Source organism: Thunnus maccoyii, chromosome 14 (assembly GCF_910596095.1).
Source record: "Thunnus maccoyii chromosome 14, fThuMac1.1, whole genome shotgun sequence".
Taxonomy (NCBI): domain Eukaryota; kingdom Metazoa; phylum Chordata; class Actinopteri; order Scombriformes; family Scombridae; genus Thunnus; species Thunnus maccoyii.
In genome coordinates this window covers 3,863,191-3,881,990 of record NC_056546.1, presented here as the reverse complement: position 1 = coordinate 3,881,990, position 18,800 = coordinate 3,863,191, and the positions used below count along the sequence as shown (strand labels likewise).

Genomic DNA, 18,800 nt, shown 5'->3' with positions numbered 1-18,800 from the left:
ATTCTGTTAAAGGTTAAAAAGTCATGCAAACATTTTTTCACCAGTAATATGAACTAGTTATCAAACTTAAATGTACTGTTTGTGAGGAATGAATTACTGATTATATATATCAATATGTGGTTAAATATATTTTAATGTATCACCGGTCAGTTGAAGATACAAAAAGAAATCAAAATTTTTTTAGGGCTGCAACTAAATATTATTTTCACTATAAATTAATCTTACAATTATTTTTCGATTGATCAACCTATCGTTTGATCGGGAAAACATCCAAAAACAGTGAAAAATGTCATTCACAGTTTCCTAAAGCCCAAGACCACATCATCAAATACTGTTTTATTTGACCAACAGTCCAAAACCAAAAGATATTAAACTTACTATAATGTATGACAAATAAAAAGCAGCAAATTTTGATATTTGAGAGCCTGAAACCCTCAAAAATGTAGCATTCGTACTCTGCTGATCAACTCGTCGATTAACTGACTGATCAATGCAGCTCAAATCTTGTTTGACAACCTCGAAACTAAGACCTGTTTAAACTCACAGTGCAGCAAAACACAGTGATGTTTGATATTAAAGTTTCTTTAAAAAATATATATCAGGTAAATTTTTTCTATCCAAATCTGCACAATAACTTCCTATTGCCTGTAAGTGTGACTGGAGACCCGTCCAGGTTGCACCTTCAACCCAATGCATGATGGGATTGGCTGCAGCTCCAGACTGATACAAACACAGACCCTCATTTGATAAGATTTTGTCCCAGGAAATAGTCACACATTTTATCATTGTGTTACTTATAGATGGAATAATAGTGAAAATAAATTATTCATCTTTTTGCTGGAGACCCCCTGGAACCTCCTCAAGGACCCTTAGGGGTTCCCAGACCTCACTTTGGGAACCACTGGCTTAGAGAATGGATGAATACATTTCTACACAATGACAGAAGCAGCTGCTGAGGTCGGACATCGATGCAGTATATTTATTTTGGCAGGTTTTTAAAATATTGCTGCAGGACATGAATATCCATTTTAAATCAAAGTGTTTCATAGATATTGATGCTGACTTTTATACTTAACATATCTCTGTGCTCTCACCATGTTCTGGTATGGACGTGGTAGCGGTACATGTGGTCCACGAGGCCGTACTTGTTGTTGCTAAGCGCCTTGTATCCGCCGTGGACAAACACGCAGCCGCTGGCCTCGTCGTACACGCTGCTGTGGCCGTAACCTCCCTGGACCACGGCGCCGCCCGCAGACACGACCTGCCACGAGTTCGACCCTGAGACACAAACACAGACAGACAGAGGCGACAGGGCTGATTAATGAAGAACACTCAGGGAAGAACATCAAAGTGGAATCACTTAAAAAAAAGTTTTTGATGAGTTGGCAAGTTCGGCTTTCCCCACTTTCATGCCAAAAAAAAAAAAAGCAGAGCACTTCTGGAGGTGAGATAGAGTGAATGAAGAGAAAAGAAGGGAGAAAGTGAGCCAAACAGAGAGAGAAGCCAGAGGAAAATCAAGAGTTTATTGAATTTAAAGTGTCCCTTTATTAGACCGGCGTACAGATGGATTCACATGCATGGAAATTATTATTAAAAACAGGCCGGGATTACATCATCTACATCAAGTAGCCCCCCAATAAGGAAATGACACAACACAACAAACAAAGAAGGAGGAGGAACTTCAGAAGCCTGAGAAAACATCATCTGGAACCCCCAGAGACCCCGAGAGGTACCGAAAACAGAGAGAGGAGGAAAAAACTAAGAAAGAAAGAGAGAAACTGAGACAAAGAGGGAATACTTCCACATAATCCTCTAAATTTGTATTTTTATACTACTTTTAAATGTTAGTCTGTATCAAGAACCTGCATCATGGTGGCACTATTGGCTAAACTTTCCCCAAATTTAGTTGAAATCTATTGAAGAAAGTCAAATTACAAACCCTTTACACACACAAATTGGAACTAAACAGTCTCAGTGATCGCAAATTTGGTTATTGAAATGGATCAACATATAAACAATGGCTTGACAGAGGAAGAAAAACAGTTCTGTGTCTCACATGTAACAAAATAAGTGTCATTTTTTCTAATAATGTTATCATAATATGGAAGAAATTGAGATGAAATTGTCCCCAAATGTACATAAATGTCAGTCTTTCCTTCCCTTCTAAGAGAAGAGTTTAAATAGAACAAATATCAGGAGACGTTGCAGAACAGAAATGTCTAATATGTGTTAAATACATATCGTATATTTGTCCAACATTGGCTCAAATGCTGTGGCAACATACTCTTTAATGAAAACATTGTGCCAATAAAGCTTCATGAACTGAAGCAAAGCAAGAAAAAGAAAGTCAGCAAATGACAGCAGGAAGAGACACAGGAGGAGGAGGAGGAGGAGGAGGAGGAGGAGGAGGAGGAGGAGGAGGAGCAGGAGCAGAGACAGACGGGCCGTACTGCATATGAAGAAAAAGTAGAAGGTCAACTCTTATCTCATCTCTGGCAGCTAATTGCTGTGAACCTGCCTCACCGAGTTGTCATTAAATCCTTTTACCTCACATTTTACACTCCACTCCTACTCCCCTCTGCTCATTTCCAGGTTGCACCAACTCTTAGTCGCTCCCTCTGAAGCCTAATGATGCCCGGTACCGACTGACGTTGTGACAATGTCAGAGAGAGAGAGAGAAGAAGATGAAAGTGATAGACAGACGAGGGGGGCGAGGGAAAGGAAAGGTGAAGGGAGAGGAGGAGGAGGAGGAGGAGGGGATGACTGGGACCAAGGAGGAGCGATGACAGAGAGGGGGGGTCAGAAACAGAGGCTCGGCAGATGAAAGGAAAAGGAGGGAGGGAGGTAAAGAAAGGGGGAGTAGAAGAAGAAGAGAGAGAAGGAGGAGGAAAAAGAGGAAAAAAAGGATGACAGGCAGGTAGGAGAGTGAGGGAATGCGGTGGATTCATTAATCATTGTCTTCTGCCAGACGCTCCGGCCTGGGCGCCGCCGCTTCTTAATGACCACTCTGAGTGTGTGTGTGTGTGTGTGTGTGTGTGTTGTGTGTCTAATGGAAGTTGTGTACATGTGCAGGCAAGTGTGTGTGTTTTCTGCTCCAGAACGTGTCAAAGATCCAGCTCTCATTTCAGCTGCTGGTTTAACGCTGGTCGACGACGCCATCTACTGGTCGCACAGAAAAACTGAAAGTTACAGCGACAAAAGTACCTGAACGTTACACACATATGTGAGTGTTGAACATCTCACTGCAAAACCATCTGCATTAATCTGATGCTATAACAGCAGTCAAAAGTCTTTCTTTTGCAGGGATTTGGTCTCATTCAGCCACATGAAATAATAAAAACAATAAAGCACAAGTGGAAAATATGAGTTTACTTTCTTTTAAGATTAAGTTCATATTTACTGTCACACACACACGAAATACTTCACACTGACAACACAAACAACGGGTAGCATGTGTGAAAAGTGCAACTACACATAACACAATTTAAAATAACATAAACAGCATTAATAATGCTTGTAATATTTTATATAAGAAACGTTTCATTCCATTGTGTCGTGCAGAAATTACTGATGATGACATGAGTTATTCAAATTATGGACTCAGATGAGTTTTGTCTAACAGCAGAACTTCACTCTCTCAACCAGAAACCTGAACCCTCCTTCTCAGAGAAGTTGACTTAAGTCCTGCAACAGCGGCCTCTGCTGGGTTTTAAACTTTACTCTGAGATCCACCTGTCTGACATCTGATAGAAGAAGAAGAAGCGGAGGTTATGCGAGCTCTGGGTGTCAGTTTTGGGATGGGTCGCATCCTCAGGTCGTGTGTGTTCAAGTGTAAGATGATATTGTTTATCACATGATTACAGTCATGTGTTTAAAACATATAACTAGTAAGTTTGCTCCCAAATCTGAAGCTAAAAACACTTGCATTTGTAAATATTCAGCAGCCGAGTATTGTTATACTGTTGTTGTATACTTATCATTAAAACTAACAAGAGCAGAATGTCCATCTCTGCCCATCTACATCCTCAACATCAGAAAAGAATGGAAATAAAAATATAAAACATTTAAAAAAATAGGACCCAACAAGTCTGTATTAAAATCCCAACACCTGTGTGAAGGTGAGGAGTTCCCCTGTTTAACTCTCATCAATAAAAAGCAATTAAACAAACTTACTGATGTTGTACTCCTGAACTTTGTTGATGTAGCTGTAGATCGGCGAGTATCCGAAGAAGATCAGCATCACCGGCTCGCCGTCAGCCAGCTCCACCACGTGGGCGGTGTGCCCCTCCAGGGCGTATGGAGGGGGCGGCGCTGGTTTCCGTGGCGACCAGGTACGTCTAGGGATGTTGAACACCCACATCTCATCTGTCACGTTGGCTGATCCCGCCTCCAGCTTCCCGCCAAACATGTAGATGTCATCCTACATCATGAGGGGGAAGACAGAGAAAGATGAGTGATGTGTTTTTTTTTTGTTAATAAATGATTCTCATTTCTTTCAGCCTGGAAGAAAGTGGCGTCTCAGAAGAGAAGGATGACGTAATAACGGTTGCTGTAATTTCCACCATGTGAAAAATGTGTTTGCGCTCCACACAGATCTGATGTTTTCATCATGTACACCATGTTTTTTTCTTTTTCTCAGTAAGTCTGTTTCCACTTTTCCACCTCAACCAAGCATAAAAACCCATTTTTTCTTTCAAGTTTCTACTTAAAACCCCCTCCGATCATGTTTTAAGACATGTATAAGTTTAGGACAGGTATAATATTTTGTGTCTGACATGGTTTTTCCACTGAGAAGTTCAATTACTTTGTCAAAAATCTTTAAAATAACATCTACTCCTTCTCCCTCATGCAAAATCTATGAATATGCAAATATTGTTCATTTCAAAAGTTTTCCAGCAGGACACAAGATGCATCCTCCTTCACTGTAAAGTCCGTTCTCAGTGTTTCCACATCACATTTATGTAAGTTGAATACTGGACCACAACTGTCACAAATCCTGCTGGTAGGCCCGACGCTTTCAACTGAGATTTTAAGGTGAGCTCAGAGAAACTTTCCTCCTTCAGCAGATGAAAACAAACTGTTCACATACATCATTCTGCACAGAACAAACATCCAACTGCAGGAACAGGAAGACAAACACATTTTTGAACGGATGGGGGACGTTTTTATGTGAAAATTGAAAATGCGCACAAAAACAGGTGGCTGGAAACGCGTTTAATGACAGTGAACATCTGCCCGGCGTTCACCGCCAACACTGGTGTCATGTTTTCCCTATAATGTTTGCTGCTGTAGGGTTATATTCTGAATCTGCACCAAAACTGCACAGCAATCCATCTGATAATTGTTGAAATATTTCACTTTGGTTATTGCTAGAGCCAAATTATAAGCGTGGCTAAAAATGCATGTATCAAATTATCGCTTCTCGTATCTGCGGCGCAGCGGCGACGACCTTAGTCTGAAATGTCAGCATGAAGCGGGAGGGTGAGAGGTGAGGAGTCGGTCAGTCTGGTGATCCGTGTTGCTCCCTGATCTAAAAATAAGCTCAAGTTTAAGATTTTTCATGAGAAGGTGACAAACTTCTGCGATGAAGTGAAGTCATTCCCTTCATCTCCCTTCAGCGTTACAGGGAGGGTTTGAGGTTAAAAGGTCGTGTGTGTGTGTGTGTGTGTGTGTGTGGTAAACAAGTCTGAGTAACTGCGCGTCATCTCCAGGCTTCAGTCGGACACGCCGTGACCTCATCTGGATCAAATCTCACCTTGACTACAGCACAGAGACATTCGTCTTCCTTTTCCCTTCGCTGTCCGTCACCATTACATTTCTGCCTCCCCTCAAAATAAGCATGTGTCCCAGTATTTAGACAGTGACGCATGGTCTGATGCTCTGAACTGTGAAGTGAGTGATCTACGGCGGACGCACGGAGGATTCTGATGTTCTCATTTCTGTACAGCCGTGTTGAATAATGGAGCAGACTCCCAGACTACGTTTCCAATGACTCCCTGTATCTCTGCACTTCAAAGAGAAGGAGAAGTTTCTAGATAAGCAGAACAATTTTCTTTCATAATCAATTTACTGGTGTGTTAACGCCCAAAATTTATGACAAGTTATGAAAGTTACAAAGCAGGAAATGATGTCTGAACTACAGTTTTTCAAGTCAGTGAATTTATCTCTTCCAGTTCTTTAGTAATATTAAATGCAATAATGAGCAGTTTAAGTTTCCTAAAGAGGGAAATAAAAACTGCTTTAGGCAAAGACAAATGTAATTACACACATACTGTACGTCTGTACCTGCGGCTATCACACACCAGCTCTGCTCTGCAAGGTGATTCCCAAAATTACTTACAAGCTAAAATAAGTTGTTCTATACGAATAAATTATCACATTATTTTATTTTTATAAATTAGCCTAAACCAGACTATTCAACTACTACTAGCTACAAGGGTTTTGTCTCCAGCTGATGGAAACATGGCCGAAAGATTGATGTTCTCATATACGCACATATATATGTACAGTGTGTGTGTGTGTGTGTATGTGTGTGTGTGTGTGTGTGTGTGTGTGTGTGAAACAGCTGTATTTACCTGGTACAGAACCAGTGAGTGTCCGTATCTGTAGAGAGGACCGCTGCTGACGGGCACCGCGTCCCACGTACTGGTCTCCAGGTTGTAGCTACACAGAGAAAGAAAAATCAAAGAATCACAACAGTGATGTTTGTGTCCACTTGTTCACTCGAACTTGATGTTTTCTTACTGACACAGTAGTTTAACAAAGTTTAATCCCTATAGATGAATCCAAGTTGGAGGCAGAAGTAAAGAAGCCATCATGTATTTCCAGAAGAACAAGTTATATGTTGAAAATCTGATTTCAAATGTCATTAAAATAAAGCTTAAAATCTACAAAATTTACATTTTTCAACTAAATTTAGTTTAATCAGACAACCTGGGCTTGTTTCCAGCTGCTCCAACAATAACTTCGAACTTATTATTTAATGAAATGAAAAAAGTAGATTATGGGGAGATGCATACAGTTTGTATCATTATCATCTACTATAATCAAGTCTGTACGTCACAACTTTTTCAGTCAGTAATGTGTCAGAGGCTCACCAGTATGTGTAGAACTGGGGCAGACCAGTACCACTGTGGAAATAAGTTATTTGCTTTTTTTTTTCTTTCTGTGTCAACACTTTGTTTTTATATATTGTTTTTATCAACAGCCATGAAGCTGTTTATTCTTTATGCAGGTCAATTTTACACTGGTTTGAATCTGTGTCGTTTGTTAGTTTATGTGTGAAAGTGTGTTCAGTGAAGGTTGTTGAAGACTAAATTAAAGCCAAACTGGAAACTAAAAGCTACAAACCTCTGCTCTATTAACTAAACGTTGCTTCTGTAAATCTCAGTTAAATATTTATGTTTTGGTTTAATTCTCATAAAGGACCAACCAGAGAACCGCTAAAGACCCAACGAGCTGAAATTCCACCTCTACAGTATCATGTGTTTCCACTTTTTATTATTAAATGATGCATTTCCTCTGATTACAATGCAAGCAATCGTGGAGTTTGATTAATTAAATCATAAGCCGGCGAGTCGTTCCTGCTGGGTTTAATTAACTAGTTATTCAACATGGCACTTACACATCTGGACCTCGTAGGACAGAAGCGCTACATTAATGTTCATTTTACACTTAACTGGTGTCGTAACCGATTTCAGACTCGTGTTTTAAGAAAAAAATGTACTTCTACATTCACACAGATTACCTGCCGAGTGAGATTAACTCAAACATCCACACTGTCACTGTCAGCGTACATGTGGGCAGCTTATCAGCCTGTTTTCTACCCTTTTAGATGAGTTTTAACTGAAGGTTGCTACAGGAAGTCAGATGCTTGCTTACTTGAGGACCATGTGGTAGTTGGAGTAGTTGAAGGAGTAACCTCCCACCACCCACATTAGCCCAGAGTGCACCAGGGCCTGATGGGACGCCCGACCCAGAGACTGAGCTGACGGTTTGATGCTCGGCAGCACCCAGAAGGCCTCGGTGGAGGGAACGGACAGAGAGCAGTCTGGACCTGAGGCAAGAGGAGAAGAGACTCATTAAATCCTCTCAGAGTCATGCAAAACAACAGCCGATAACAGAAAAGACAATCAGTGAACCAATCACAAGAAAGTATTCACAAGAGTATTCAGTTAATAGTTGTGAACTTATTTAAATCAATAACACAAAGGAGCAAAAATATTAAACAGTAATGTGATAATAATAAAAATATACTAAATCGGACTTTATTTTCCAAAGTCAGCCTGCGTCTTCACAAGGGAATTATATTTTTATTGTATTATCTGTGCAGATAACATGAAACACAGGAAATAAAGGAAAGACAGGAAATAAATCCTGATAAATACAGAGAAGATTAGCTCTTTTTTCTTTTTCTTTTGATGAAGCAATAAAACAAGTCTTCAGTGGAAAAGCATTGCATCATCTGTTGCTACTGAGAGGAAGCAGTCTGCAAAGCCAAAAGGAACAAATCTGTTTAAAGATTCACCGGTGCGGCTCGGTTTTTAAAAAAAATCGCCACGTCAGATCAATCGACCCTTTAAAAGCACCTGAACGGGGTTTCCACACATAAAAGAAAAGGAAAAGGAATAAAAAAGAAGAAAGACGTTTTCAGATTTAGTGATCAGTCAGACAACAGCAGATTAATTAAATCCCTGTCATCCTTTATAAGTGAAGACAATTGACTTTTCTCACTCAAATATGATGAAGATCAAAGAGGAGTTTTCTAAAGCTGCAGGTGGGTCTGATTAATGTTTCAGCAGGTAACAAATGCACGATGAGAGGAAACAAATGCAAACTGCATTCAGAACATGATCTTTTCATTGAGACGTGTTTTGTTTTTGTTTTTTTGCTGTGACAGGTCAGTTGCTATGGCAACCGACACTGTTATTACCCCACCGCTGAGGCTGTGTGACTGTCCATGACCCCGCAGACACACACAGCTCTCTGTTCAACAGCAGTGTCTGATGTCACGGCTTCCAGCTTATTTTATCTCTCATAACATGTAGAAATATGTATAAAATAAGACGAGTCACGAGTGCAGATTCTGACCTTTGCAGCGTTATTTAAGTCTTAAGCACAACAAGCAGACACAGAGCGATTGTCTCATCATTTCTTAGTGAAAAACAGGTTTTCTTTGTGTGTGTGAAACGTCGCATCACACACATTTAAAACAGCAAACAGAACTGCAAACATTTAGCAGGTTTGTCTAAAAGACCCTCAAAGAAAATGACAAAACAGACACATTGCTTAGTTTGTGCTAGAAAAAAATGATGTCATGCAAAAGTGATGAAAAACATAAAGCCAAACTCAATCTCTAGCAGTCTAAAAATGTTTTAATCATGCTATAAAATATACACACAACCCTTATATAAACTTTGCATGTCTCATTGTTTATCTTATCTTGCAAGATACATCAACAGGGCATTTAAATTAACCTTCAATATCTTATCAAATTATTAACAAGATAAGGCATCCAGGAATGTTAAGATGACATTCATTTTGGTACTGAACAAGGGCCTCAAATGTATGTATATTTACTTATTGTTGGGAACTATTGTTCTGTAATATTGTTATATATATATATAAAACATTGCTTAATTGATAATTATTCATTTTAGATGATTGCATTTACTGTGGTTATTAACTGTGACTACTTTGTATATAAAGGTTGTAAAAAAGTCATTACACGCACAGACTTTAAAGGGAATCTCTACAAAAATATGTAACTACTGTTATTTTCTTACTGGCAAGTTTATATTATGAGTTTTTTCAGCTCATCTATCTTCATACATTTGTAGTGTGAGTCTGCAGACAAAACCTGTTAAAATACAGTTTTTAAGAGTAGAAAGTGGCTTCTACGTGTGCTTACAGCTTTAATCCAGCAGGGGGCAGCGCTTCACCATTTTATCTGTTCTCATGTGTCTGTCGGGGTCAGATTAGAATTATTATGTAAAATAACGTCGGATCTTAATTGTTTTGAGGACAGATGAACATTCGGTGTTGATGAGATTAGAGACGGATGCATCAGTGGAGTGAGACAATAGTGCAGTAGTGATAATAATGTGTGTTCGGCAATGAGTTTCACACTGATGAGACATTTCAGACAAAATAGAGAAAGCTGTTTAAACAGTATTTCTGCATTAGAAACGAGCATATTCATTTTGGAGCATCAGTATAATTGCTTTCAACAAATTAGATAATTTGAGAAAATGGACAATGTCTCCCACACTCTTCATTGTGTTTTATATTTATGTCTAATACTTTCCAATTTAACAATTTGCATCACAGCTTTATTAAAGGGAGTGCATCTATCACAGTCTCATGTAATGTTCCTCTGTGTGCTGCTGCAACAAACATAAAAAAAACAAACATAATGAATCCACATATATTATGCACCACTAAGCAAGATTTCCCTGGATATTACATCTATTGTTTTATGTCATAAAATAATATCATATCAGGCGACATCACACGTCTCCCTTTGTTTCCTTTCTCATGTTCACAATAAACAAAACACACAAAAACACATAAATCACAAGCAGACATCAAACAGATCCTCTTTCTGACAGGCATCATGGGAAATGTAGTCTTTGTTGTGAGAATAAATAACACTGACAGTGACGTCATTTGTAATTACACAGTTTATTTTCATTATCAGTTACTCTACTGATTATTTTCTCCAATAATCTTGTCTTGTTTTGTCTGATAATTAGACCAAAATCCAAAGATATTTAGTTTACTATCATATATGATACAGAAAAGCTTCATATTCTCACATTAAAGAAGCTGAAACCAGCAAATATTTGGCATTTTTCTAAAAAAATTAGTATAACTGACGATTATTCAATTAAAAAATAGCTTATTAACTTATCAATTTATCAACTAATAGTTGCAGCTCTGATGATATGAAGGTGCAGAAGTGATAATCTGACTTTTTAGCACTGATGTGTCATTTGCAGGTCAAAAGAAACGGGACTGAATTAACATCTTGTTCACATAAAAGTTGTTTTAACAGAATTTCAACGACTATGTTTCAGTGTGAAGCAGATCCTCACTACATGATGAAATATAGTCATTAACCAGTGTTGAAATAATGGTTATGTAACCTGAATATCCTTTCAAAAAATCTAACCATATTTAGCCCAGTTTCAAGTGAGACATCTGGACATATTTTTCATTTTCGAACCAGTAAATAAATATTTAGAGGAATCATCAACACATTACATATGAAGTAAATAACCTTTCCCCTGCCTCAGTCCTCACCATCAATTCTCTCTTCCTGACTGAACTCCAATGAGACTAAAAGTTTCAGTGAAGCCTCTAAGTTCATCCATATACGTCCTTTAATGTTCCTGATAATATTCTGTCCTGCCCCCCCCCCTCCCTTCCCCCCCTTGTCCCGTTCCTTTACCTTGCCAGCTGTCGTTGCAGACACAGAGCTTTTCTCCGGTCAGGTCACAGTAGCCGTGATCCGGACTGCCACAGTTGTCTCTGCAGTACGGGATGTCACAGGCTTCTCCTTTCCAGTACTCTTCACACTCACAGTACACTCGGCCTGACACCGAGTTCGCCGTGCTGCATCTGCCGTGGCCCGAACAGTTGTTGGGACAAGAGTTTATCCTGATGGAGACACAATTAAGCAGGAAGTCAAAGGAAAGTTCTTCAAGGTTATACAGTAGCACAGAGGGAAGAAAACTAGATTCTGACTGAAGGTGTGCAGTACTTTTTAAATAACCCCACAGATTTGAGGTGCAGGAGATGCCTTCAGGTGCAGCTTCTCTTTTGGTTTTACAACACAGTGATTGTATGAATCAGTCTAACCGCTCATCAGCCTTGTTTCCAGCAGCAGCCTGCAGCTATTTTCATCAAAAAAAAAAAACTCTTACAAATGCATTGTTCACTACCTGCACAGCACCAAAACAGCAGACAGACCAATCAGCGTGAAAAAAAAAAAAGTGGAACAACTAGCAGCTAAAAAGTCAGATATTTTTCCTCAGGATCTGGGGCGGCTGTTGCTCAGGAGGTAGAGAGGGTCATCCGTTAATCACAGGGTTGGCGGTTTGATCCCAAGCTCCTCCTGTCCACATGTCGAAGTGTCCTCGGGCAAAGATACCGAACACCAAATTGCTCCCGTCGGTCTGGCCGGCACCTTGAATAGTAGCTCGCTGCCATCGGTGTGTGAGTGTATGTGTGGACGGACGAATGAGCGGCTAAAAAAAACAAGCTCTGGAAAAAAGAAAAGCGCCATTTAAATGCAGCCGTTTACTATTTAAAAAGACAGATATTTCCTCAGGATTTCATCAAGGCCAAAGCAAAGCTAAAGGGAGAGTCACTTTAATTAGAAACACCATTCCTAATGAATAATACTGTGGCTCATTGTCTGCTGGATCTGTAAGTAGGTGAATGTTATCTAACATGTTTGGCATAACAAGGTAATAAGGTGAACCAGTGTGTTTTTGAGATTTTTCTGTCCTGAAGTGGCCAAAGAAATGAACTATTACAGCTTTACCCACTAATAAGACAAAGAATCTTGTAATAAACTAATAAACTGGCTGAAAAACATCCAATATCAGAACCATACCATGACTGTTTGGGTTGACCCATTTGTTAAAGTGTCTGTATTCAGTTTTATTCAGTTTGAGGTGTCCTGACATTCAATTTTAACCAACGCCTGCGAGCCAATTTAAACATGAGAATTTTCCATGTCTGTGGTATCAGAATAGACAATATTTTAAGTGGGTTAATCCACTCCAACCCATGCAGTTAGGAGAAAATAATGCACTCTCTCTGGATGAAAATCAGCCTCCACATCATACGTTCTATTTTACAAACTGTGTGCAGCCCCAAAATCAGCCTCCACATCACATGTTATATTTAACAGTGAGGCCCATCGTGGATTATTAAGTATTCATGGATAACTTGTATCAAAGAAAGAGAAAGCTACTAATGGCACCCATGATGTTGCATAAATAAAATGAACCTCAGTCAGTTTTTTTGTGTCTGAGAGGGATGCACCTCCGATTTTTGACGACATCTGAATCTCATATCTATCGAGTGAAATAAGTCGCCATCTGCTAAATAAATGTAACGTAACATAACGAGAAATCGTGGGACACATCAGGACGATGGAGCAAAGACATAAACTGTATGGTTTTTTAAAAAAAAAGAGAAGATAAATTAGAGATGCAGCTAGAAAGACACAAAGGAGGCTGAAAATAAGAGACCATTGGATATGAAGACCTAAGCATGAAAAAGAGCAGAAAAAATGAAATTACACAAGAAAATCGAAACAGTGAACAAAAAAACAGTGAACGCACTGTTTCCCTGCAATATCAGATGCATACATGCTAAAAGAGATAGAGAGATGGAAAAAAAAAAAAAAAGAGTCAAGGACCAGAGGCAGAAAATCATCTTTTCGTTAATACAAAAAGCAGGTTTTCTGCTGTGACAAGAGGGTCGTCATGACAACCTTTATCTCCCAGGTGTATGTGTATGTGTGTGTGTGTGTGTGTGTGTGTGTGTGTGTGTGTGTGAGATAGAAAGAGAGAGAGAGAGAAAGCCTTGAGGCTGTGTGACTGTACTGTCCTCACCCCTCCCATGTGTCCAACCTACCACCTATCATTCAATTTTCCATCATGGCCATCCCTACAGGCATAAAACAGCCTGGTTTGTGTCTGTGAGTAAGAGCTGGTGACAGCATTATGATGTACAGTAGGAATTTGTGGTTGTATTGCACTGTACAAGAGGATTTTTTTATAGGGTTTGGTAACAAAAAGCCTCCTGCACGAACAATGTCTTCACCAGGAAAACATCATTGGTTGACTGTTTATTTACATTCAGTAGCAGAGGGAGTAATTTGACTCATGTAAACATCAACCAGTGGTGGAAGAAGTATTCAGATCCTTTACTTTATGTAAAAATACTCCATTAGAAGTAAAAGTTCTGCATGAAAAATCCTATAAAATGTAAAGTATTGCAGTAAAAGTAGTGGTTTGTGACATCATTAGATTATTAATAGTGAAGCATCAGTGTTAGAGCAGCTTGTTACTGTTGTAGCTGCTGGAGACAGTTAGCTAGTTTAGCCCAGTAGTTCCCAACCTAGGGGTCGGGGCCCCTCCAAAGGGTCAGCAGATAAATCTGAGGGGTCGTGAGATGATTAATGGGAGAGGAAAGAAGAAAAAAACAAAGTTCTGATACACAAATCTGTTTTCAGTTTTTGGACTTTTTCTCTGATCTTTGATTTTTGGTGAAATATTGGATCATTTGAACATTTATTGAAATGAAAGCATGTGAGAAGTTTAGAGGGAAAAATCACTATTTGGTGGAGCTGTTAACAACTCATAGACATCTGAAATGTGACCCCGACTACACACTGCTTTTTGTAAGACGTCAAAAGCCAAAAAGGTTGGAAACCACTGGTTTCATCTTTAACAATGTGTTGTATTTTAAAAGCTTGTTATATTATCCATTGTGTCAAATCTTCATCTGAAAAGTAACTAAAGCTGTCAAATAAATGTCGTGGAGTAGAAAGTACAATATTTCCCTCTGAAATGTAGTGGAGTGGAAGTATAAAGTAGCATCACATGGAAATACTAAAGTAAAGTACCTCAAAATTGTCTTTAAGTACAGTACTTGAGTAAATGTACTTAGTTACTTTCCAAAGAGCAACCTGTGTACACATCCAATAGACATGGAGCAACATTATCATCACATGGAGTCGTGTTTCTGGCCTCCAGATGGACTAAAGTCCAGTATTCACTCACCTTTGAACTCTGTTTTGGTCTCAACCAACAACTGTGAAAAATATCTGTCTCTTTGATTGTTAGCTGTCCTGCTTTCCTCACCAGTTAGTCACTATCTTTCTCTGTCAGGTAGCATACAGTGAGCTCTTTGTGAAACAGTGTTGATCGGAGTGCTGAAACTCAATCACACATTATAGCCTATTTGTATTATTGTTAATATAACATTTTGTACACGTGAGTTTAGAGAAACAAGGGGAGGAAGAGCACAGAGACAAGAAAGTGAAGGAAAAAAGAGCGAAGGAGGGTTTGAAGACTAAACGTACGAGTACGCGATGGTGAAGCCGGTCAGGTTGTAGGCCGCATCGCTGAAGAAGTGAAGCAGAGCGTATCCGGATGTCGTCACCACCTCCGGGACTGTCTCATTACCCCTGGACTCCGGTACCACAAGACCACTAGAAGAGAGAGTTTAACACGAAAAGAGACTGTGAGAGAGAGAGAGAGAGAAAGACAGATAACCACTCCCAGTGAAAGCAATAATAATAAAAGGCATTTTGAAATGCTGCAGTATTTTATGGACTCTGGTTTGAGAGCACCGCTGGAGAGCTGTAAGATAAAAAGGATTCCATTCCAGGAATTGCAGTGCCCTCTAAAAATATGACAGTGATTAGCTTTAGAGTAAAACAACACTGCAGCGCAGTCATACCGCATTTCGATTTTTATTTGTTTGATGAGGGTTTTTCATTGGGGGGGGGGTCGATGGTTTCTCATGTGGTCAGGCTGCCTCTTTTAATAAATGCAATGCATTGCAAAAGACCCCCTCGCCTATAAAATGAGTCAAAGCCTCCTCCCCTGCTGCAACTACAGCTTTTCTTTGTATGTGCCCATCTATAATGAACAATGTAAGCTTATTTATTGTAGGTAATAATGCTACACAAGTCTAGGCTTTATATATTCAAATGCCAAATATTTTTTTCCCTGGTTGGTAAAGGCCAAATTAGCCCATTAATATCCTGAGAGCAACTGAACTCTCAGCAGGAGATAAGCCTCGATGGAGCAGAGTAGAAAGTGGGATGTTAGTAAATTATTGCAGAATTACTGTTTTTTAATGAATTTGTGCCACCCACATGCTTACAGATTGTCCTTTGGAAAAAAAAAAAACAAGTGGCAGTCAAGGCTTAATGTGAGTAATTGCAATATTTTCTTTATGTTACTGCAGTATTGTGGTACGATGGTAATTACGAGGCCCGTTGTTTGCCTATACGTGGAGTCGTTTGACTGCATGAGGGCAAAATTTATCGGAGCTTTTTGAAGCTGTGCAAAAGGCTACCTGAGTCATTTCCATATTCCCCTTGCGCTCGCAAGCTCTCCTACATATTCAGAATAGCAAGCGCTCACCTGAAGACAGCAATCAACGGGGCGTAAATGGAGTCTCCATCATAAACGTACATGTGGTCCCAGCTGCACTCGGTGGCAAAGTGATTGAAGCGCAGCCTGAGTACTGCATTAGGACTGAGAGACACACAGAAAGGAGGGAGAACACAGAACAGACAGATATGGAAAAAAAACACACACACACAATTGATGAATAAATATTACTTCTACTGTATGCTTACTTTTGAAAGGTGCATCCAAATTGGCACTTAAGGGACTCACACAGTGCTTCATAACAACCCTTCGCTTTACTTAAGTCAGTGTGAAGTGAGTCCTGTCCTCAATATAAGTCTCCTTGAAGCTGCAGTTAGTGTGTGTTTACATACACACTAATAGGGCTGGATACTGGCAGTGATGTGCCAACTCGATTATATTTTGATTCAGAAAGGCCTGATTTGATTTCTGTTAAATGTGACACATTACATAGATATGAAAGAACATCTGAGAATGTATGAAGCTAAGAGAAAAGCTTAGATTTCCTTTTTATTTTATTGAACATACAACCTTATGTTTATTTAATTTGTCTTTGTCTGTTTGCATTTCAAGTCAAACTAGAGACACCAGAAGGATGAGAGGAACACTATCTATAGACCAAAATGGGCTTTTAAACAATCAAAGAGGATCTGATTGTGTTTTGAACAAAGACCTGTGATGCTTTCTTGCAACATTAACACCTGTTGCTTTTCCCTGTGACAGATGTGAAAAGAAAAGCAACAACTTTGGCCCAGAACTGAGTGAGACACCTTAGAAACACCAGGTTACTATGAGGCTCACAAATCAGTACGATTGGATCCATTTAGACGAGTGTAATGACACAGTAGTTCTATTCGGTGTTGGATCACATTCAGATTCTTTACTTTTTCAGTAAAATATATCTTTCATGTAGGGGCACAGACGCCTGATATTACTGACAGGTCAAATAGACACATGCAGATGTGAAATCAGTAAGTTATTTTTACCCTGTACCTTTGCACTACCCACTACTAAATCAAGTTGTTTTGCACTATAAGTTACATGTTACATCCATGTTGTACATGTTGTGAGATACACATGCACATTTTGTTAATACATTGTTTATGTGTGCAGCTTCGAGGGGGCTTCAACCGAATTTCAATGTGCACATTAAAATTAATTTTGAACCTTGAACATTTTGACCCTGTTGGTGTTGCAGAAAAACCACCAAAGTCATTAAGATTCATGAATGAATGTCTGCACCAATTTTTATAACAATCCAGCCAACAGTTGTGAGACCATTTATTGCCGCCCTAGAGCCATGCCGCTAGCTAGCATGGCTAAAAATATTCGTAGTCGTCCGATAATATTTTAAAGAGCACATAATAAACCTCGGCCCTTTGCCAAAAGCGAATCCAACATCCCCTGAGGAAACTGGTTGGCGGGTTGATCATAAATTGTATTTCCACATTTAACCATTAAATGTACTCAACTAAATATTCAGTGCAAGCAGGCATCACATGTCTCGCCACCAACAGTAGACAGCAACATATATAGCACTTCACATACAGTTAAACAGCTGCAGTATCACTGTGTGCATTCAGCTGGTTCAACATGCATCTCTGAGCAGTAAAAGGGCACAAGCACAATGATTACATTGAAAGACAAATTTCTTCTGTTTACACAGTAATAAAGCTCTCTTTATCTGGAGCCCTTAAGCCAGATATGAGATAAAAAATAAAAAAATCACATTTCTTAACCGAGTGAAACTAATTAAGATTAATGACGATGGGAGGAAAGGAAAAACATCGATACTTACTATCCTTCTATCAGCCAGGTGCATTTGGTCTTGTACTTGTAGTTTACTGGGCCGTCTGTGAGGGAGCCTGACAGGTCTGTTAACCTGTAGGAAGACATACAGAGGGACAAAAGACAGATTTAATTATGATATTCAATGTCATGGATCAACCTTGAAATGCTCTAATCATATTTTTAAACCATGCTAAAAAAATAAAAAAGAAATCTTGTGTCATGTATGAAAAACATTCAAAAGCAGCCAAAAATTTAGAATTGAATGTGCTTTTTTTCTTTTATTGATTTTATCTTGTGACCCCCTTAAAACAGAGAGACGCTTTCTTACATCGGTGGAGACTCTCCATCAGTCAGATCATGGGATGTCTAGTGGTTGTAACTAGACTTAATGTTTGATTTACCACTACTAGATTAAGTACGGAGCATTCTTACACCGCTCAGATGTGAGGGAATGTGGTGGGAGGCTGTAACAACAGTTCAACAACTTTAGCCAAGCTAAAGCAGAACAGCAGTGTTGCTCCAAAGTCTCACATCCATCTTTTGATAAAGCAGAAAAACATGTTTTTTTCTGTTTTTGAGCTAAAACATCCTGGTGTGCAGCTTTTCCTTCCTTCCAAATTATATCCAATAAAATTATAACATTATGAAATTACACAAATATGGCTTTGAAGTACTATAACCAGTAAGTGCAAAACCAATTATGTCGATAAGTTTGTCATATTGATTAATGTCTATGATGATTTTGCAATGCACCAACCATCATAATGATGATTTGTGCCAAATGGCAGCACATGCAGCTTGTGAAAACCTGAAACCATAGTA

The 18,800-nt window shown here is 39.1% G+C and overlaps 1 protein-coding gene across 3 annotated transcripts in view; it reads right to left on the bottom strand.

Moving 5' to 3' along the window:
* Window positions 1–18,800, bottom strand: part of atrnl1a (attractin-like 1a) — a 320,080-nt gene that overhangs the window by 264,307 nt on the left and 36,973 nt on the right. For all 3 annotated transcript variants that reach the window (XM_042432657.1, XM_042432659.1, XM_042432658.1), the window contains 8 exons: window positions 17,986–18,069; window positions 16,179–16,292; window positions 15,107–15,235; window positions 11,453–11,661; window positions 7,882–8,056; window positions 6,576–6,663; window positions 4,174–4,420; window positions 1,095–1,278 (listed from right to left, as the gene is read on the bottom strand). In XM_042432657.1, the coding sequence (XP_042288591.1) occupies window positions 1,095–1,278; window positions 4,174–4,420; window positions 6,576–6,663; window positions 7,882–8,056; window positions 11,453–11,661; window positions 15,107–15,235; window positions 16,179–16,292; window positions 17,986–18,069 (1,230 nt within the window). The remainder of the gene's footprint in view (window positions 1–1,094; window positions 1,279–4,173; window positions 4,421–6,575; window positions 6,664–7,881; window positions 8,057–11,452; window positions 11,662–15,106; window positions 15,236–16,178; window positions 16,293–17,985; window positions 18,070–18,800) is intronic.